The sequence below is a fragment of the Vanessa atalanta genome, chromosome 3, assembly GCF_905147765.1.
Source record: "Vanessa atalanta chromosome 3, ilVanAtal1.2, whole genome shotgun sequence".
Lineage (NCBI taxonomy): Eukaryota > Metazoa > Arthropoda > Insecta > Lepidoptera > Nymphalidae > Vanessa > Vanessa atalanta.
The window spans coordinates 3,572,507-3,594,948 of NC_061873.1; the positions used below are offsets into that span (position 1 = coordinate 3,572,507).

At 34.3% G+C, this 22,442-nt stretch overlaps 2 protein-coding genes across 4 annotated transcripts in view; one reads left to right on the plus strand and one right to left on the minus strand.

Moving 5' to 3' along the window:
* Nucleotides 1-8,809, minus strand: part of LOC125076876 (hydrocephalus-inducing protein-like) — a 37,783-nt gene extending 28,974 nt beyond the window's left edge. Inside the window, 14 exon segments of the mRNA XM_047688601.1 lie at nucleotides 199-348; nucleotides 597-783; nucleotides 1,057-1,178; nucleotides 1,420-1,653; nucleotides 2,597-2,817; nucleotides 2,891-2,958; nucleotides 3,061-3,265; nucleotides 3,701-3,938; nucleotides 4,757-4,965; nucleotides 5,557-5,739; nucleotides 6,154-6,278; nucleotides 7,420-7,598; nucleotides 8,019-8,228; nucleotides 8,714-8,809. Coding sequence (XP_047544557.1) covers nucleotides 199-348; nucleotides 597-783; nucleotides 1,057-1,178; nucleotides 1,420-1,653; nucleotides 2,597-2,817; nucleotides 2,891-2,958; nucleotides 3,061-3,265; nucleotides 3,701-3,938; nucleotides 4,757-4,965; nucleotides 5,557-5,739; nucleotides 6,154-6,278; nucleotides 7,420-7,598; nucleotides 8,019-8,228; nucleotides 8,714-8,809 — 2,427 coding nt within the window.
* Nucleotides 8,810-9,265: 456 nt separating this feature from the next.
* Nucleotides 9,266-22,412, plus strand: LOC125077395 (E3 ubiquitin-protein ligase lubel). Of its 3 annotated transcripts, none has more exons than XM_047689322.1 (21): nucleotides 9,266-9,490; nucleotides 10,858-11,047; nucleotides 11,228-11,376; nucleotides 11,942-12,028; nucleotides 12,353-12,679; nucleotides 13,072-13,396; nucleotides 13,528-13,962; nucleotides 14,038-14,564; nucleotides 14,675-14,803; nucleotides 15,597-15,779; nucleotides 15,971-16,327; nucleotides 16,434-16,551; nucleotides 16,650-19,102; nucleotides 19,176-19,373; nucleotides 19,446-19,673; nucleotides 19,873-20,013; nucleotides 20,488-20,639; nucleotides 20,711-20,906; nucleotides 21,469-21,611; nucleotides 21,778-21,946; nucleotides 22,292-22,412. In XM_047689322.1, exons 2-21 carry the CDS (start codon nucleotides 10,858-10,860, stop codon nucleotides 22,319-22,321), a joined length of 6,537 nt encoding a protein of 2,178 aa, XP_047545278.1. In that variant the 5' UTR covers nucleotides 9,266-9,490; the 3' UTR covers nucleotides 22,322-22,412. The 3 variants fall into 3 exon arrangements, with proteins under 3 accessions (XP_047545278.1, XP_047545280.1, XP_047545279.1); XM_047689324.1 differs by lacking the exon at nucleotides 22,292-22,412 and adding an exon at nucleotides 21,974-22,049 and having other exon boundaries at nucleotides 21,778-21,868; XM_047689323.1 differs by lacking the exon at nucleotides 21,778-21,946 and adding an exon at nucleotides 21,974-22,136 and having other exon boundaries at nucleotides 9,267-9,490.
* Nucleotides 22,413-22,442: the final 30 nt, after the last annotated feature.

Sequence of the window (22,442 nt, forward strand, 5' to 3'; positions counted from 1 at the left end):
CGGTATTTATAAATATATCAAAATATTTATAAATTAATATATACATTTTTAAACTAGACGAATATACATAACTATCATGAGTTTCGTTCTAATATGTTGCAATTCTTGAAAGTATTAAGTACTAAGGACATAAAATAAAAAATAAATCTTCTTTTTCTAACATCAAAATAATAAGGTATACTTAATAAATATACTCACTATATCCTTAACTTTTTCCAACTGTATGACAGCTTTATTTGTATAACTGTCTGCGTCTATCAAATATAGAGTGACAATTAACTCTGTCTCTGATTCAGGATTAATATGTCCTTCAATAGGAGAGATTTGCCACCTCCCATCACGATTGAGCTGAACATGAGATTGAGTATAAAGTTTTATACAGTAATGATTATGGAATAAATACCTATAAGGATATTGTATCATTAAAAATGCAGTAAAATTATGACAAAATTGTGACCTTATTTTAATTAATAATTATTTATTCTAGCACAGTAATGTGCCCTATTTTTACGCAAGTATAAAACTTAAATAATCGTTAACCACAATTACATCATGTATTCTATTAACAGTTAACAAGTTGTCTTAACAATGCATACCAACGAAACTTTGAAAGCGACAGCCACCGGGGAATCATTGCATAGTGTCAGTATTTTTTGCGTCCTCGTCAAGAGTTTAACTTGTCCCCAGTGTAACGTTGCGGGCGCACATGTCACGATAGGACGCACCCCGCAACCGGATATTTGACACACTTCCACTGGCGTGGTAGAGCCGAATAAGTTTAATCTAGGGATTATTATTAAACTTAAAATCCTAAAAAATGTTTACAACCAACAGTAACAATTCAAACAGTGTGTATATTTTACAAATGACTAATTTAAATTAATCGTAACATTTTGGCTGTGTGGTAATTCTATATAAAACCGCATGTTACAATAAAGTAATGGAAAAAATAAAGGATATTTTTTTTCTTTATTAGTTTATAACTTAAGTAACTAAAATTAAAGAACCCATATTTTTCTTGTTTTACTAAAATACACTCGATTAAAAGGTAATTACCGAACAGAATATTCCTGAACTCCGAGAACGCTTGTCTTGACCGCCACGGGTAAAATTAGAGTACTATTTGGTTCAATTAGTCCTTCTTTTACTGCTACATCAACCTCTAACGTGGATTCTGTCTAATGAAGTAAATATAAATTACTTACTTAACCTTTCACATAAAAAAAGTAAAATTCTCTTTGGTCTTAATCTTATTCTATAAAGTTAATCCAATTCAGGATAACTACACATGTTTTACAAAATGAGTATAGTGCAGTACTTGATTGAATGATATTTAATGTTGTACTTAAAAACAACTGGTCACTTACAAAAACCTGACCTTATAAAATATTTTAAAAAAATCGAATATGCCATAAGTACCTCAGACTCATCCAATGTGAAATATCCCCAAAATTCTTTACATAAAATATGAATCTCCTGCTTATAAGCAAAGTCTAAAAAACAAGCGCGCAATTTGATCTCCGTCGCCGGAGTTATGAGTGGAATATTGGCATTGAACGTTACAGGTAAGACTATGGGTGGACTGTCAGATTTATCCAATTCCAATTCAAGGAAGGTCTGATTAGCTCTTATCAGATTTGCCGTTAATGTCACCTTAAATCAATCAATTCAAATCAATCAAGAGTTTAAAAATTTGGGAAATACAACGTAACGTATACTATATGTCGTATGGCATCCTACTCTGGGGTAATGCAGCTGACATTAATACTATTTTTGTACTGCAGAAGAGGGCTATTCGTGCAATTTATAACCTGGTCCCAAAAGATTCGTTAAGAGGTAAATTTAAAGAAATTAAAATAATGACTGTCGCTTCTCAATTTGTTTTTGATAATGTTATGTATGTACGCAAAAACATAAATGATTTTCCCAGAAATTGTGACGTACATTCTATTAACACTAGGAACAAGAATAAACTTGTTACTCCAAGTACCCAATTACACAGGGTTAGTAACTCTTTTTTGGGGCAATGTATACGTTTTTACAACAGGATCCCAGAAAACGTTCAAAATTATTCAATTATAAAATTCAAAAGAGTCGTTAAAGAGCGTTTGTGTGCTAAAGGATATTACAACACTAATGACTTTTTAGTTGACTGCACACCTTGGGAATGAAATGATCGCCTCCAGGCTGTTTCAAACAACTAATATATACTTATCATTGTACCTACATGGAAAATGGTTAAAAAAAATGAAAAAAAAATATATCCCGCTGAGTTTCTTACGCCGGTTCTTCTCAGGTCCGAGGTGCTAAATTCCGAACCGGTGGTAGATTTTTGACAATCAATAAGCAAGTGCAAACACTTCTATATTGAATAAAGATTTTTGACTTTGACTATACTATTTTTATGTCTATATATCTGCTAAATTTGATAAGTAAAGAAAATGCAAATACGAATTTATCCAGTAATCAGGATCAAAATGATATTATTTAGCCGATGAACTATGAACTATGAACAGTCTATTAATTCATCTAAAGTTGCAAACTAGTGAATATACAATATATATACTAAATACATGAATTTCATAAAGAATTATACCCGCAGCGAAATCCGTGATTCGGGGCCTATACTTATTTTATGAGGTTCGATGTCAAACTCTCTCGGCCACTGAGGCACAGGTGGCTTAGGTTTGTCAGCAACAGAATAATCAGTTAGAGTTATACTTCGCATTTCTGGTCCGTCTGAAGATATCTTCACATTTGCGTCCACGTGAACAAGAGATTCATTTATAACTTCTAATTCTAAAGTTTTCGATACACCTAAATCCAATAGTTAAAAATATATGTTTTATATTGCTAGTTTAAAAAATAAATCATTATTTTAAACACTTACCCAAACTTACGTTTCCAAAGTCAAGGCAGGGTTTACTAAACATTAATGAAGGATACACTACAACACCTCTGTAATGAAATGAAACTAATTTATTTTTCTATTAATGTATTATTTCGGACAAAGAGATATTAACGGACAAAAAATATACAATAATTTCAATAGATATTTACTTTAAATAAAGTTTAATAACGACATTTGTTTCTCGTATGGCAAAATTTATTTCTTCAAAGAAAGGTCCTTGATTTGAATTACAGAACGAAATCACGAATGCCTCTCTATCGCCAGGTCTCAGACAGTGAATCTCGGGTGTACACGTGATAATGCTTCCAAATAACGTTGGTATGTGTTTATACACAATCACACCATTTATATGTCCTAAAATAATTTCACAATCGTCTCATTTACCAAACCACATTTTATTTAAAATGCAATAATAGTGTTTTGCTATTATAGGAGAAGGGAATAAAGTCAATGTCAAAATATATTTAAATACATCACCGTTCAATTGTAAATTCCGTTAGACTGTAATCTATATCGCGAGATTGTAAGCTGCCGAAAAATTGTTTACGGCAATTTTTTTGTAAAAAAAGAATAAAATTTTGATAAACTATCAATATAGACTTTCGATTATGTTAGTAGTAGTTGGTAGTTATATATTTTGAAAGTTTACAATCTCGTTAGGTATACACAAATATCTCATACATAATAAAAAAAAATAGTTAGTTACTGAGTAATTTAAAAGTAATTATACTTATAATATATTCATAAAGAAAATTATATGAAGTGTTCGTAATTAAACATTCCTTGTACCTTTGTTCATTGTAACAATTTCGTAATTGTAAGTTTTATTTATGTAAACACGATCCATATCAAGAGTTTCCAAGTTCAATGTTATATGAGGTGGTAATGAGGTACCGACTATTTTTAGTGGTAAGCGGTCGTTTACGCCATCCACATCTAAATATACCGTTGCCTCAAATTCTCCAATTTCCTTAGGAGAAAATGTGATACTAAGCTCTGTTGCTTTATTTGGCCAGAGCTTTCCTTGCTAAAAATAATATAGTTTTATTTGTTTTTGTAACTTATTTTATTATAACATTACCTAATAAATATAACAATTTAAACAATACCAATTAATTATACGCGTTATGTTATTACAATCATAAATAGTAGACCACATTATAATTTAACGCCCCATAGACAATGGCTCTGTAAGAAATTTCTTACTGCTCCTTATATCGCCTTGGGAACTGAGATGGTATGTCCCTTGTCCCTAGATGGATCCAGTTACACTAGCTTAACCTTCAAACCGAAACACGACGATACTAAGTATTATTGACTGTCTGTCGGTTGAATATATTATGATGATTGGGTGGTACCAACCCAGACATGCTTCCATAAAGCCCTACCCACAAGTAAATTCACCATACACCAGCAGTTCAATGATTAAAAAACACCCTAACACACAAAATTTTCAATTAGTAATAGAGGTCTACGTATGTTTAACATACGTTTTGGGAATTGCATGCCTTTAAAGGGGTCGCTTAAAGAGCTCATATAGTGTCAAATATTAACCTATACTAAACTGGATCGCCATCTTTACTATTTAACAAATTATAGTGTACTAATGTTGACCTACTTTAAATCTATTATATACATTATATTCGAACTGAAATTCAATCAAATTTAAATCTTTTTTATATACTTATATGTCTTGTTCGAAATCATTTGATATGATTTTAGCTTATAATGGCAAACGTCGGAAAAAATAAAAATGCAAAGGTATGATCGCTCTATAAAATGAAGGAATCAATCCCGAATATAATATATAAATCAGATAAAATACACCTTTGCTATGTTACTCACAATAGGTGTGACAGACATGTGTGTATTCTGAAACAGCAAAGATTCATCCGCAACCAACGATTGTATCTCGTCGAAGAATATTCTTGTGTAAACTCGTTCGTGTTCATCACAGCTCAACACATCGTAGTGGACCAATTTGTTACACTTAGCTGACTCGCTTTGTTTTAATTCATAAAATATAGTAGCCAGTTTAAGTTTTTCTTCAAAATCTGAACAATTAAATTACTATTTATGACAGATCATTTGACAAATTCGACAAAAATTTCGTACGAGTATGATATATATCATGGATCAAATATAAAACAAAAAATTAAAAGAAAGCCATAGCTAACTCTGCGTGAAAATGATTTTTTTGTGTGCATTTTTATTCGCTAAAATGAAAGATATACTCAAAAATTTACATTTAATTTAAACTAAAACAAAGTTGGTTTTATTGTTAAGTATTAAAGAGTTTTAGAGCCGAGTTGGCCCGGTGGTTAGAACGCGTGTATCTTAACCGATGATTTCGGGTTCAAGCCCAGGGAGGCACCACTGAATTTTCATGTGCTTAATTTGTGTTTATAATTCATCTCATGCTCGGCGGTGAAGGAAAACATCGTGAGGAAACCTGCATGTGTCTAATTTCAACGAAATTCTGCCGTATGTGTATTCCACCAACTTCTCAAAGGGAAAGGAGGCAGTAAAAAAAAATTATAACGTTTCACTGATAAATGAGATATGACTTTGTTCTATGATATTTAAAATATAAAAATATAGATGGTTACAGCTGAAAAAAATAATTGCAAAAAAATTCAACCTACCATTATAAACGCAACTATTCTTCATGCACACGTAGGTGAGGACATGGTTTGATTTATTGATGATTTTAAATATTTGCTGCCTTGCCATCGTGTTATATGTGTCAAGGAATCGGACAACTTGCTTCTCTAGTTCTATACTTACTGTGAACGTAGATCCCAAAAGTTTTATACGGAAGACTTCGCCTAGTCAAAACGTAGAATATATTTTATTAGACTCATATTATCAATTATTTATCTTAAATTAGTTTTGTTCCTAATTATTTTATAAATTATAAGACAATTTCAAATATTTACATAGATAACATAACATTTTGGCATAACACCAATCAATCGTCAATACTGTTCTGTTAAAAATATGTCCAATTAATTAGTAAACGTAATAATTGTCTATGGAATTATCGCACTAGTCATGATAGGTATTTACATACTTGAAATTACGCCAATGGGCTATAAATAGGTGAGTAAGATTTATGTGAATGCAATTATAATTTTAAAAATGTAACTCAGTACAAAGAGTAATTAACACATAAAAATATTGAATAGGCATATGGTTTCATTACTCAACGTATTTTAAATAGGTAAGTTATAAAAAATTACCAGTTTCGAAAGTGGCACTTAAATTCCCCTGTGTTTCACCGACATGCATCGTTTTAAATCCAACTTTGATAACAATTTTCTGCTTTGGATTTAAATATGCTGACTGAGGTTCTACTGAAAAAGGACTGCAACAGATCCGAATGAATTTTATTTTATTACCAAAAATTGTTTATTTTTAAAACCTATTTTTAATCTAATCCTAAAAATATCTCTGACAATTTTGTGAAAATTTTCCCTAGATTTCAATTATGAGCTTCTTTGCAATCATCCTGGATTTTTTGCAATGAACCGATTTGACTGCTGATGTTACGATATATGCGTCAAAATAACGTATCACCGTAAATCAGGTTTCAACATCTTGCGAGTGTGTTTGTTTTACATCACGAAGTAGGTCCGTACAGATTAGTTTTACTATTCTGAACGCTACATATTATAACGGCCACAATAGTAGTCAATGTTTTGTTAAGTAGAACGTTTAGAAGTTATTCCACCACGCGGCATCACTTCACATATGAGGATATATGCTTACGTGTGTCAGAAATATCAGGTTTCATCACGATGCTTTTCTCACCGCTGCCAAAGAACTATAAACACAATTTAATGAAACCTCAGGCTCTTGCACTTAGTTGGTCCCAGAAACTAAGACTAAGAACGACGTTATCTAACTATTAATCTATATCGACGCATAAAACGTTTTTCTGTTAATATATATATGTAAATAATACAATTGAAATCAATACATACTTTTTCGTATTCAAGGAGAAACCTGCGGGTACCATTCCAACATTATGAATTGCCAAAAATACATTACTTTCAATTTTAAGCGGCACTTCAGGTATTAACACTTGATCAGGAAAATCAAATATCGGTCTTGGACCCATGGCTAAATAAATAACAATTTAAAAAAATATGTAAATAAATTAAATATTCCGTAACTTTATCCTCTAAGAAAAGAGAAGGAGCTCTTTTCTTAGAGGATATTATTATTTTGGATAATATTTACAGTGATGGTTGTGTCTCTCGTTTTTATGTCGTAATTTCCTTACTACATATTGTTTGTATTGTGTATCAATTATATGTCAATTATAAACCACTCCGTAAAGGTTGCGCCTTTTGTAGACCGTGGTCCACACTAACATAAACACCTACACCATAGGTCCTAGACCTATGACGCTAAAATGTAATGTGTTCTAAGTGTGCAATATGTTAAGCTTTATGACTACATAACAACACTTTAATTTCTCACCAATCAGAGGTAGCACATACTGATCAACGTCAGTATAAAAGGTAACCTTATGTATATAATCTTCGTATTGAACTGGTTGAAATATAACTGCAAATGTTACGCTTATACCAGGAGCAAGGCGTGACAGTAGTTGCCCACCACAGAGTTTAATTGAGAAATAGGAAGATTCCTTGCATACCATGTTTAAATATGTTGGACCCTATGAAAAGAAAAATATCCATCAACAATCGATAGTTTTTCACTGAATGAATCCTTGTTTAATATATAATTAACTTCATTTTATTTAATACAAAATATCGAGGAACGATGTCGGGTGCAGGGCCGGAACAGCTTTACATACCAGGCACGAAAGTGTAAATACAGACAACTTCCTGCCGCTACGTTACTGGAATTTTTCGACACTCAAACCCAATGACTATTTTTATTAATTCGACCAAGGAATGGTACTCATAATCCCATAAATCTAGGCCTTATAATCTTGCCACGAGCATACCAACGAAGCTTTCACTATGATAATTGCCTGCTCTGCTACTATAGATTTTTATAGAACAACTGATAAATAGTAAATGTGGAATGAATATAGGAAAGATTAAACTATATCTAAGTAAATTTGACCTACCTTACTTATGTTTTTTACAGAAAATTTTGCGACTATCTTATCGTTTGGTTTAAAATTTTGGAACACTATTATTCTAGGTGTAAACGATAGAACAACTTTGTTAGTACATTTGTCACAGCGTATAATGTTGTCCACTACGATATTATTCAAACATTGTAGACGTTCTTCAGTTGACATACTCATTTCCTTTTTATATTCCGTCGGTATAATCTGTAGAAAAATAATGGGCATAGATATTTAGTTGATTAAGCTTTAGGTTTTGACATCCCTTTAATATAAATAAATGATTAATTATATAATCATGTATATTAAATAATTATACAGATATTTGTGCTTAAAATTAAACAAAAAATCTTTAAAAAGAAGTGGAGTCCCAGAGTAGCATTAGAAAAACCATTCTTTTGAAAACAAACAACAATACATATATACTTAATTTCCGCGGGTACATTCGATATTAAGCGTGTTCATGAATACCGATAGCTCTAAAGTAACATAATTGATTACACATTACGTGCCAAATTTATTGGAACTGTTGTTAATGTCTTTGTAAAAAGAAGAACTCTCTATAACACGATTATAAATCAGAGAGTTCTGGACGTTGATGAGTCAAACTTCTTTCGTTTTATTCTTTGGTAGTTGAGTCTTATCATATGTGTAGTAAAATAAAAACTCGTATAAAGGCAAGTAAAATTTACCTCATCTAATGAATCCACCAGATTTTTCTTCGCAAATAAATGGTATAAGTCAGCCGTAAAATAACCATTTTGTTTGAATTGATGCAAAATCTCCATCGCTTAATAACAAAATCTTACAAACAAAACATGACACTCGACATAAGCATTACCACCGTTTTTTCATTATCCGTTGCTAAGAGAATGACAATTATAACACATAACATTATTTAAAAAAAGAAAATGCATATTGATTCATATTCACTATAATAGGTTTTTAGGCCTAGGTGTTATAAATTATAAACGAAATTTCGCTTCCTAATATAAAAACTACTATCAACAATTATTAGCATCGATTAAGTACATCCTATAAAATTTATAATTTTAATTAATATCTCGTAAGTTCTAAGATTTTAAAATACTTAAGTAAGTTCGAAAGGTTGAAAACCAAAAAAACAAATTCGCAAGGTACTTGAGCGCAATGAGTTGAGTGCGGAAATAGCAACGCGTAGTAATTTTAGTAGAATCAGGGCAACGCGGCCGCGGACAGAAATAGAGGCGAAGGCGGCGCACGCGTCTTCGCGCTGTCAATTTCATCCGGATAGGGCGCAAGATTAGCGGACACCGGCATTAGCGGGACGCCAGTCGAGTTTCTGTGGCCACGTCGCTCAGGGTGCAACACCTATCGCGAGTGCATTACCGATCGAGTAATGATGATCAACAAGCCTGTGTCGAGATCCGACAGTCGCATTACCCAGTGTTGTTTATTTTAGTGTTGTTTAAAGAGATTTTCTAATCACGGCAAGTATTCTGAACTTATCTATCAATCGGTATAATAATTGTGTTACTATTTTATAATGGCCGAAGTACTTTGTAATAGGCAGTGCATATATTCAATAAGTATGTAAATGCTTTCGATATTTTGGGATATGAGAGGCGGAATAAATGGGTCGACGAGCGCTTGCGATGCGGCAACGCCCGCTCTATCCCGGTCACAGCTGCCGTTTAGTTTGCAGAGAACTATATTCTATTATTAAATTATATTTTACTAGTCTACGAAAATAACAAATTAAAAAGAATTCTGCGTAATTATAAATTTTACCGATTAGCATTAAATTAAGCCGAATGTAAATAAAACAGTAAATAACTATTTACATCTCACGTTAATATTAATTTCTAGTTGTAATATTTATAAAAAAAAACTCCATTATTTGTATAGTTACGAAAAGAAGTATTCAAATACTATTTAAGAAAATAGCATGAAGATGACATCTATCCCTTAATATAACAAACATTTTAAACAAGTAATTTCCCCAGTTTATTGTGTAAAGCCAACATTTCCTTTCTTTCTTCTAGTCGTAAAAGCATAAAATGTATTTTGTTTAAAATGTTACCCGCTATAAATACGCTCTTCTAAAGAAACTTCGCTATAAAAGAAATTCATTGTCGTTATTTGTCAATGTATTTAACGATGTACTTTGATCCATATTTAAAAACGTATTACAAGTCAGAAATACTATTTTGAAACATAAAGAACTTTTTATTGTACTAGAGGTTCGCTTCTTTTAAATTAAAATATTAAGCATCGTCTTTGCAATAAACTAATTACTTAATCGATGAACAGTTTATTTTTATTGAGAGATATTTAAAATATAATATTTCATTCGAGCATAGATATTTTCCTTTCTGGTCCTTATATACACCAAAACATACAAGCACATCAAATAATAGACATAGGCAATAATAACTATAATCATAAAACCAAAAAAGATGATATAGACCTAATGCACGGATAACACGTACCAGAATGGAGAAACGATCATTAAGGCATAAAATATCAGAATTTAGATAAGAATTTACCATAAATGCCTTAGGTACCGGTACGTTTCAACAAAATATTATGTCGACTTGAGCGTAAAGCTTGTAGTTAAACATAAAAATTTATATTCTCGTTCATTGGCATACTGACACACATTTTAGTGAAGTTATGACTCATAAAATATGTCGATACATTATTGTATATTTAAAAATATCAGTTCATTCATGTAAATTTTCTATTTAATTGTACTCAACTGTTGTTCAGGTCACACAAAAAAACTCGAACAGTCAATAAGGATGGCTTTTCTAATCTAGGATATGTGAATTTATGTTTTTCAAAATATTTATAGATGCTGAAAAACCGAGGGCGGGATCCCCGCTCGGCAATCCCGAGCACTCCCTTGTTAGTCCGTTCTATTGCACCCCGAGCTCCTATGGCAAAACCCGAACCAGATTACGAAGTTGTAGAGTTCCCTGCTGATCAGTATGTCAATGCAAAAATACAGCCGCCACCGCCACCTCCGCCTAGACCAGCTACAGGTAAATCAACACATTTAGTAATTAACCTGACCATCGATAGGTAATTCACCTAGTTGATCTCTTAAGTTATTAATGTGATATCTCAGGTTTGCATATTTTTATACAAATTCAGTTTTATTAAAAGCCAAATCTAAAATAAATATCAGTGCACCCATAAATGTTATAGTAACAATGTTTCAGGTCACCCGATAGATGCGGGTGCTTCCTGTGGCTTGTGTGGCGGAGGAGGGGCACGCGTACGATGCACGGAGTGCGGCCGACGAGCTCTGTGCGCGTCGTGCGATGACATGTACCATAGGCACCCAAAACGTAGAAACCATCAACGTCAAGTAAATATATTGTATTTATTGTTACATACTAAGGAGTTTGCTAATAATAATATATTTTCTATTAACCATAATGATCTACATAGATAGAGCGATAAAAAGCTTAAGACAGCTACGTAGTAAACAGATTAAATTTTATAAATTAATAATTTTGTAATATATGCCATACATAAAGTAAGTTGTTAGATTACCGTTAGCTTTATAATTTTAAATTTAGATTCATAGCTTACACGTAGTTAGCACACTCATGTCTCTTAATAGAGACGATTGATCCTAAATAAATACTCGCGTCATAATATTGGCTTGACGCCCGCGATTTAAAATGTTATGTTTACAAAGTGACGTATGTGTAAATAACAATAGGCACAAAGAAAATACCTAATTACGATTCTTAAGTAATTACGATTCCTGATGATATTCTTTCTTAATCGGCATCCGGCATTCCTACTTTGCTTGAACCGTAACTATAGGTTATTTGTTTATTAACTAAGCAAACGTTGCTAATATATATTCGCAAGGATTATACTAAAAAACCTTTTTAATACCACCTGCTATTTTATCAATACAGGCCCTCTCGCATTCACAACTTCTCGATGAAAGACCGCCGCTGCCACCGAAAGCTGCTCCGCCCGTGCCGCCGCCGCGAAGACATAAGGTACCTAAGTGTTGTTATTTAACAACAAAGGTTGCTAATGTGTATGGATGGAAAAGCCTCGATTAAAATTTGATTTGTTTTAATTTTTAACTTAAACATTAAAAAATCAGTTTCCAACTATAACCATAGGTTAACATTAGTTCAGACAACAGATAAGTTCAACCAACAAACACACTTTCAAATTTATAGTATATTTTGTAAGGATTATATGAACATGAGATATTTGAAACGTACGTAGTTTTATATACAATAAGTGTGTATGTATAAAGTATAGAACGAAAAATTTTATTCTTAGAGGTTATTGAAAAAAATTAATATTTTTAGATAAGCGGCGAAAGGTCGAGTGCTAGTCCCCGACCATCCGTTATGGACCAACGTCGAGCCACTCTTAACCCGACAGTGGCAGCGCATAGTCCAATGTCAACGATAACTAATCCCAATCACTTCTCCACACAACGCGCGCATATTCAACAATCACAGGGAGCAGTGCCGAATATGTCACACATGGGCAGCATGCCATATTTACCTAATACCGTCCATCACGCAAATACAACTGTTCCCAGTCAGGAGCAAAGTATGGCTCTGGGACAATTTTCTTCTTGGGGCCGACCTCGTGGTTCTCTTCAGGGATTTAATATCGCTCCAAATATGGTAATTTTCGTAACAATATATAAAAGTAAAGAAACAAGCTTGTAAATTTCCCATAATGCCTAAAATAATCTCCTCACAATTTTCATTCACCGCCGAGCTCAAAACGAATAATTAACACAAATTAAGCACAAAAAAAATTTTAGGTGCTTGCCTTGTTTTCAAGGCGCAATATTCGGTTGAGATTCACTTGTTCTCTAAACTTGGCCATTATGGCTCGGAAAAATCATCGTAATATATAATAAGTAATTTTATTTAAAACAAAATAAACTTCAAAATACGTGTATATGGTTTAAGTAATGCTATTTTCTAGTTACACAATTGCTACAATTGATCTTGAGTTATTTTTATTTTTAATAATAAAAACTACATACATATATTATTGATTTTTATAGATGCAACCTGCTCCTCTGGAGCCTTGGGAATTACAAGAAAACTTATCCACACAGAGCTGGGGTCGCCCTTTAAGGCGTGGAGCATCGGTTATGGAGTTAGGCGGAGGTCCGACCGGATGTACTGGTTGCGCTCATTGCGCAACTAATCCTTGGCGTTACGGAAGTTGTGCTAACTTAGATCACCAATGGATTGGACCAAGTCCTGCACCTAGTGCTGGCCCATGGCCACAGACTTGTTGTAGTCCACATTCAGTCACACACAACTCTCGCATAATGCCCCACACACACCCACATTCGCCGCAAACACCACAGCCATATCGTAGAAGTAAGTAGTGAATATGATAACTACATTATTAAATATTTATTAACATTTAATAATTTAAGTAATTGCAACTCATGTAATTGTTTGCTATTACGTAAAAATAATAAAATAATCAATATAACTATTATTTGTAGTGGATATTCGCGGAGTTTCACGTGCAGCTTCCCGGGCAGGTTCTCGAGCAGCTTCACCCGCGCTAAGCTTACGATCACGCACTTCACGGCGATCTAAACATAGAACACCGTCCCCTCCTATACCCTCGAGTGATGCCGACTCTGAAAGTGAAGTAGAAAGCGACCACCCAGAAACAATAGACAAAGATGAAGAAAACTCTTTAGGACCTGCTCCACCGCCACCCGCTGCTACTTGGCAATGTGAACACTGCACTTTTGTTAATGAGCCTGGTGTAAGAGTATGTGCAGTATGCTGTCGAACTCCAACCATCAAACCTAAAATTGTTACCGACGTCATTAACAACGGCGTAGAGAGACTTAAAGTCGCTGAAAAAACCTCACGATCACCCTCTATACATTCAAGTCACGCAGTTGACAAGACTACAATAAAAACAGGTACAACTAATTTTTATACATAATTTTAATTAGGAAAATTTAAACATATTTTACTCATATAATATTTATTTTCAGATGATAAAGGCAAAAAAAATAGATCAACTAAAGAACGTACGTCTACAGGATGTGGACCGTCTCCACCAAGGGAAGATAAATCTATGGCTAAATCCACAAATGTGTTAAAAACTACTCCAACAAGGGAACAAAGTAACGAATGTATAGAACAAACTCGGATTCGTCACGATATAGCAGTAGGGCCATCTCCTCCAAAAGAAATACTAGATGGACATAGAACATCTTTATCGAAAAATAGTACTGTAAATCAATCTTCAAATGTACCATCTAATAACTTCAGATCTTCTTCAAGGATTGGTAGCCCTGTAAATGGGTCGTCAAAGCTGCATAATATTTCAGTCGGTCCTTCTCCACCACGTGATAGTCCTAAACGCACTATGTCATCTTACCAAAGCAACTCCATAAATTTTCAAAAAAAGTCCGTTGGAAACTCACCTCCTCGAGAAAATGTTGAAAGTCGACCCTTATCCAGATCAAGCCGTACTAATGCTGGAACTTCTCCACCTCCACAGAGTATTTCTACGCAGGTACATTTAACACAATTATTTAACTTAGGTTCGCATTAAAAATTATATATAACTAAAAGCACTTTAGGTAATAAAGAATTAATAAGTATTTTATTTTCCTATTTGGATAGACTTATGAAGTACCAAATAATTGGGAGCGAGCCCAATCTGTAGCTAGATCTCGGCCGCGACGACGCTTGAGAGAAGAGAATCGACGAGAAAGATCACATAGTAGACTCTCCCTATCCAGTGACACACGAGTAAGATCATTTTTATTAATTTAGCCTTAAAAGACCTGTCCAAATTAAATTCATTTATAATATATTTCATAAGATTGGAAAGTCAATTTCTTTCAAAAACGCCTATCATCGTAATTTAAAACAATACTTTAAGTTAAAAAGTATAAATATTATACGACTATGTAGTATAAACCGGCTACCATTGCTTAAAAATTACCATAGTGTTTTTAAGTGCTATATATTCCAGAATTCCAAGCGAGGCAAGGGAAACTAATCTATTTCTTAACTATTTTTATTGTGACGATTTTAAACCTTTAGTGGTAAATAGATAGTAAACATTTTTTTTTAAATATGGATAGACCCTTTTAAATGCGCGCCTCAATCGGGGGATTCCGAAAGGTAGTATTTTTTCTTTAAAATAATTTGGGACGATCCTTTAAGCAAAATAAATTTAAAAAAATATTGGAAACATTAAAGTCATTTTGCAATTTCCGTAAGTAATCCAACATAACAATTTCCCTGGTTTACCCTTATTCCACAATCATCAGTGATTTTTTTCCTTACAATTACACAAAAATACAATTAACACAAACTTCACATACAATAAATACCCCTAGTCAAGTCAGTCAGTCAGTCAGCATAGATAATCCACCACTCACTAAAAGCTAATCATAATGTGCAAAAGTATCGAGGAATACCTACATAGGCAATAAATCATCATTAGACTAACAATAAGATTCAATTAATTTTGTGTACACTAAATATATTTAAAATTAATTAATTATATATAAATGTTTCCCATTTGCAATTATAGGAAAGCGAAAGAAGTGTTCATACTAGCGGCGGCAGGTGGGAATGGCGAGAACCTCGTGACAGCAGTCCAAGCGCGGATTGGAGTGAGAGTGAACGGCGGCGTGGCAGTCGGCTCACACGACGAGCGTCTCATTTGGACGTCCGACGGAGGCCGGGACAACGCTCCAGCGTATTTGGATCTGAGGTATAAAACGTTTGTTATTAAAATAATTTGTTAACCAATAATTCTTTCAAAATAAAAAAATAAAAAGAGTAATATTTCAAGGAAATCGGTTGCTAAGGCAAATAAAAGCGATCCCATGATAGATTTTGTGACATAAATGATGTTTTCTTTTTGTATGTAAAAATAAATTTCTATTTTGTCCATTTATATAGGCTCCTTCTCCGGAACCATTGTCGAGTAACCGTGCTATATCCCTCGAAGCACTGGTCGGAGCTGGATCGAGGAGTGACGCTGAAAGGGGCTTAGAATTGGCACGTCTAATGACCGATGCTGAAAAACTTGGATTTAGTGCAGCAGAAGTACATGCCGCCTTAGCGCAAAATCCAGTGGCACCACTAGCATGGTTAAGCGAGCGGTGGCCAAGTCTGTGTGCGGGAGTTCGCGCCGCCGCAGCTCGACTCGCTCCAGGTGTTAACGTCACTGAACTCGAAGCCCGCGCGTCGTTGGCAAAACATAGAGGAGCAATGTGGCCTGCTGTCAACGATTGTGTAGAGAGATCTCGACGGCAGGTATTATACTTTTTCAAATAGTCATCTTTTTTGTAATTTTCTATAAACTTTGTTATTTAAGTATTTTCACGCTATTATATATATTTTATCAAAAAACCGCTTTTAGGTCGTAGCTATTGGTGAAGAAGGCAGATTACGAGGTCATGTATGGGGTCCACCAACCGGAGCTGACGATGAGGGGGCACCACCCTCTCCATTTTCCAGCCGCTTACACCGCACTCGCGGTAATCTAAAAACGCAAAACAAAAACCAATAACATTGCATAATAAAACTCGCCATTTCATCATAAAATGTCATCATAACATTCACGTTTACATTTCAGCAGAAGACAGTTCAGACGAATTTGAAGTTACTACAAACAAATTTCAAGACGATGACTGGATGTACTTACCATTAGAAATAAATACCAAAACTAATCACGAATTTGAGAGTCCGGTAATAAAAGAGGACTCAACTATAACTAATGAAGATAGCAGTCTAGACATAGCTGAAAAATTAAAAAGTCTATTAATTAAAGCTGGTATACCTTTAGCGGATGAAAAATTACTTTTGAAGAGTTTATTAGGCAACCATTCAATGTATTCTGAGAATAGCGATATTAACCATAGTAAAACAATTGAACAAGATAAACCTAATGTAACAGATTTTATTCAATCTGAAAATGATTTCATTGATGCATACAATGCTTTAACAAGACTAAGTCCATTACCAAGTTTAAAAAAAAAAGACATTACTGGAACAAACGACGTTTTGGAACAAATTGAAACACAAGGCCCTCAAGAAAACAATGACAATATCTCAGAAAATGTATCAAAAGATCAAGATTTAACAAAAACCTTTGAATCACAAACGAAATTGAATACAATAGAAAAAAATACAAGGGAAAGTGAATTAAACATTGTTCGTGAGAATAATTATTCTCACGAAACTGTAACTAAAATCGAAGATATTATTCAAGATACTCCCGTAATAAATACAAAAGATGTCAAAGAAGATAAATCAATCAATCTCAACGAAATAGTAGATAATACGCAAAAAATAATTCAACAAATGAAGAATGAAATTAACTCTGATATTAATTCCATAAATGATAAAAGTAATACGCAAAGTGAAGCCGATGATAGCGCTAATGATTCACACTCATCATCTGAAAAAGAATCAAGTTATAGTGAAACAGACGCAGATGGCACAGAAGACTTGACATCTGATGAAAAGGATACATCTACTACTACAACTAGTGATGACGAAAACCCTAACGATCAGCTTGAAGACCAGGCATCAATTCACAGGACTAGTTCGGAAGATAATGAACAGTTTGAAGAGGCAATGGATCATGTCGAAAATGAACTTGAAGATTTTAAGCAAACAAACATAGAAATATTAAATTCTATTGCAAGAAGTTTACAGGAAGAACATACAATAACAATAGAAATCAATGAATCAAACGACAAAGATTATAGACAGCGCAACCAAGATATGAATAACAATTTATTCGCTGCGGTTAATTCGTTTGAAGAAATATATGCAGCACTTAACAATGATAGACAGAAAAAAGAAAACACTACAACTGATACCTATTCTGATTCAAACCAACTCAAAAGTTCTTCAAATAATAGTAGCATAGCATCTGAAATAAAAACTAAATTTAATCCTGCTTATATCCAACAAGAAATAAATATTTCTTATTTCAGACCGGATTCACCTATAAAGGTAGTAATTACTGACCGAGTGCCTCAATTTTTTACGGCATCTTTAGAAGTTTTTGATAATTTATTAGAAAAAGATAATAGTTCTCTAGAACGTGATCTTAATGATCAAGTTTATGAAACAGTAGAGGAACCTTCAAAAGAAGTAATAAAAAATAGCATAACTAATGAATATTTAGAAGTAAGGGAGAATAATAATTTTCCCGTGAATAATAGTCTTGAAATTTCAAAAGATAATATATCGACCACAGACACTTTAACAATTAACACAAACATTAATAATTCAAACGAAAAAGATTTGAATCAAATGAACTCCATCGCTTATGAAAAACATCGACATACTAATAATATAGCGGGCGTTAAAATTATTAATAATAGCTTAGATGTTAATAAGCATCAGGAAAATATTTCTCCTCCAGAACCATCAAATACACACACGCAAGTATATAGAGAAAATTCTGAAAAAAAATCCTTGATTGATAGCTCTAAAATGAAAACCCACACCACGACCAATAAATCAAATATACCGAAACTTGTAAAAACAATTCAAAGTAATAAACAAAAGATAGAAATTAAAAATTTACCTAAAATTATTGCATCCAAAGTACCTATTCGGAGAGCGAGTTTAAAGCAATATCCTGCTCCTAATCCTCCAAAAGGGCATTTTGGTGACATCAAAAGTGGGCATGTTAAGCAACTACAAACCAGACTGTTCAATAGCAAGGTAGCTAAAACTAATATCGAAACACCTGTGATGCCAGAAGTAAGAGCTTCAACTTCTACAATGTCAAAAAAGAGTCCAGCTCCTCCGCCTCCAACTCAGCCAGCTATACAAGGTCAAGATGCAATGTTATCAAAAAATAAGAACGTTTATTTCCGAGAAACATGTCGTACAGAAGATGAATGGACCGAAAGTGACCCAGAAGATCAAGATTTCCAAATTAATTTAAACAATGTGGAGGAATCGGTCCCAACACCTGTTTCGCAAATACAGCCGGTAACCCTGCGACATATTTCAGGCCAATTAATTGACTTAGCTAATGTTCGAGTACCTGAAGGCTCACCAGAGGTATTATTTTTTTTAAATTAAATTACGCAATGTTAAATTCGATATATTTCTAATAAGTTATCGTTATCCGTAGAGGCAAGCACGAATGCTATTAGCAGAAGGCGCGACAGAAACTTGGGAACAGGCGCAGCTCGCAGTAGACTTGATTTCACAAGGAACAGATCCTCCTGCTGCTCTTTTGGCTGCTTTAGAATGTACAGATCTTTCATCAGCTCTTGCGTACTTACACCAAGACTGTGAACTTTGTGCTTCCAAGTTTCCAGAACATGAGGTAATAATCAAGCAGACATAAATTGTATAACATACAACTCATATGATATTTATATTAAAATATGATTTGCAGATGGTATCTATGTTACGTTGTACACACAGGTGTTGTCGAGAATGTGCTCGCCATTACTTTACAGTACAAATAACGGAACGCAGTATTGTAGACTGTGTTTGTCCCTATTGTAAAGAACCGGAATTAGAAAACCTCTCAGAAGATGATTGGCTTGACTATTTTGCACATATGGATATATTACTAAAAACGTTGTTGGAAATCGAAGTACATGAACTTTTTCAAAGAAAGGTAACAATATATTAATCAGTTTTTCTAAATGCTGTCTTATTTCTAATATAACAATTCTTATATGATAAACTTCCACTATTTTGCACTATTTTGCTATACAATTTCCATTATTCTCTGAAATAAAATGTATGTATAGAAGTTCTTTACTACTACCCACAACATACGCAAACAAACTGCTAAGCATTTAAAACTGTTTCAGTTACGTGATAGAACTCTGGCAAAGGATCCTAATTTTAAATGGTGTGTCGAATGCTCTTCAGGATTTTTCGTACATCCAAAACAAAAGAAGTTACGCTGTCCTGAGTGCAAATCCATTACTTGCTCAAGTTGTAGAAAACAGGTATGTTAATTTACTTTAAACGGAAAAATACCATCAATATGCAAGTCTAGGGATAAAACATGCACTCTTCTCTATTTTTGAACATAAAGCTGGCACTTTTAAATTAAATTTAGTCCTCAAGATACTTATTGGACCAGTGTGTTTAGCGCACGTTGGGTAAATATAAAGCCCCTTTACCGTAAAATGACTGTGTACACGACCGATATGTATTTTTATCATTGGCGGCAGGTACCAACCTAATAGAATCGCTTTTCGTTCATACTTCAAAGGTTATTAAGGCTTTACACCTATAGCTTATCACACTTTGGCCTCTTATTCAAAACATAGTTCCGCTTCAAAACAAATAGTTGTATTGCACATGAGTTTATAATTTCATTTTTAAGTAACCACTGTTTACTTGGAATTGAGATAAAATGTTGCAAAAGCTTACTTAATTGCAAAAAAAAATCCTTATTATTTATTATTATTTAACAGTGGACTGTAAATCATGACGGTATAACGTGCGAACAATACGCGGCATGGCTTGAAGACAACGATCCAGAGAAATCAATAGCAGCGGTCCAACAACATCTACGAGAGAACGGACTGGAATGCCCGAGATGTCACTTTAAATATTCCTTATCCAGGTAAGTGTGAGGGTTAACTTTTATTGAGGACCATCCTATCATCGATATCAACGAATAGTAATATTTTCTAGAGGCGGCTGCATGCATTTTACTTGTACACAATGCAAGTATGAGTTCTGCTACGGGTGCGGCAAGCCATTCACGATGGGGGCGCGTTGCGGGCTCAGCGAGTACTGCGCCCGACTAGGCTTGCATGCACACCATCCGCGCAACTGTCTTTTTTATTTACGCGATAAAGAACCTCATGAACTTCAGACACTTTTACAAGTAAGTATAATAGAACCTATGTATATCGTTATTAGTAATAAATAAATTAGCAGCTGGCCGCCCCGATTTTAAAGGAGCAAAATTCATAGTAATTCAGCACTGCCATTTCACCCTTTGAAGTTGAAATATCTAAAAATCCTTTCTTATTAAGCGTCTAGGTCATAAAATGAGTAACTATGCTAAATTTCAAATTTAAATCGGTGATCTCGTGATGAGTGCCATTTCACTTTTCCATTTTCTGACAATTTCCAAATTTTTTATCGTAAAAGACTGTGTGCCTAAACAGCCTTAAATGCCCCCTTTTGCGCTGAAGCCTCCTTTCCTAAAAGTTTGGAGCTTAGTGGGGCTATGCGGAACAGATTATCATCTCACACGAGCATATATCCTCACGGTTTTATTTTTGACTGCCAAGCACGAAATGAAGTATAAACAAAATGCAAATTTAGTGATGATTGAACCTGCAATAATCTGCTAAGATCACGGCCATCTCAGCTTTCAAGGCTATAAAAAGATTTTAAAATCCAGTATTGTGTAGTTTTTGAGAAAATTTATCATATTTTAGATGAATAATGTGTCCTATGAAACGGAAGCAGCAGAGGGTAGCAATAATCGATGTCCAATACAGTTACAACGAGAAACGCCCACTGGTCTCGTAGATACCACCTGTGGCAGTGAAGTACAACCAAAACAGGCAGGACTTTGCAAGTAAGTACTTGGTAATAGATACGAGAATAGTAAATTATTATTAGGAAAAGATAAATGGAATACTCGTATTTTCCCGTTCGCCCGTCAAATAGTTTTATTCCTCGACTGCGGCAAAACAGAGGTGCAAAAGGAATCGGGCGGTGGTCAGTGCGGCGTGTTTTTGCAGGAACCATTACTTGGAGTACTTGAGCCGACTGGTGCGAGGCCGAAGAGTCGACCCGCTGCCGATCCTTGGAGTGGACGACTTAGAAACGCTAGTACGTCGAGCCGCATTACGCCCTCCACCACGGCCCTACGGCTCACTCGACGGCCTCTACAAACGGGGCCTTGCTGAGGTGTGTTTATGAAGTATGTTCTTACAGGATGCACTACGTGGAGTACCTGGCGGGTAAGGCGCGCGAGCTCGACCCAATCCCCATCATGGATGTGAGCGAACTCGTGGCAGAGCTGCGCCGTCGCGCGCTGCCGCTGCCCGAGCGCGGGCCCTGGGACACTGACCCTATATACGCCGGGATGTGCGCAGAGGTACCCCCTGACTTGATGGCGAACCGGAAGTTACCTTCACTGCAATACGCGTTTCACTTACAATCCATTAATTTATTACTCGAACTTTTATTTATTAACCTCACTTAATTAGTATAAACCTATTGTGTTATAAATATAAAACTTTTTCCTTATAGATCGTCAGGGAGAAGATACCACTCGACTGAAAATACGATGTCTTTCCAGAAGTACAAACTAAACGTTGAACTAAAATGTTAGACGCGAAGCGATGAATTAAATTTAAGTAATTAATACCAATCAACTTTGTATAGGTTTTTGATTTTTAGT

Coding starts and splice junctions, on each gene's coding strand:
- LOC125077395 (XM_047689322.1), top strand. CDS start 10,858: ATGCTGAAAAACCGAGGGCGGGATCCCCGCTCGGCAATCCCGAGCACT. Junction 19,103..19,175: donor TACCTGAAGGCTCACCAGAG/GTATTATTTTTT, acceptor CGTTATCCGTAG/AGGCAAGCACGAATGCTATT. Junction 20,907..21,468: donor AACTTCAGACACTTTTACAA/GTAAGTATAATA, acceptor ATCATATTTTAG/ATGAATAATGTGTCCTATGA.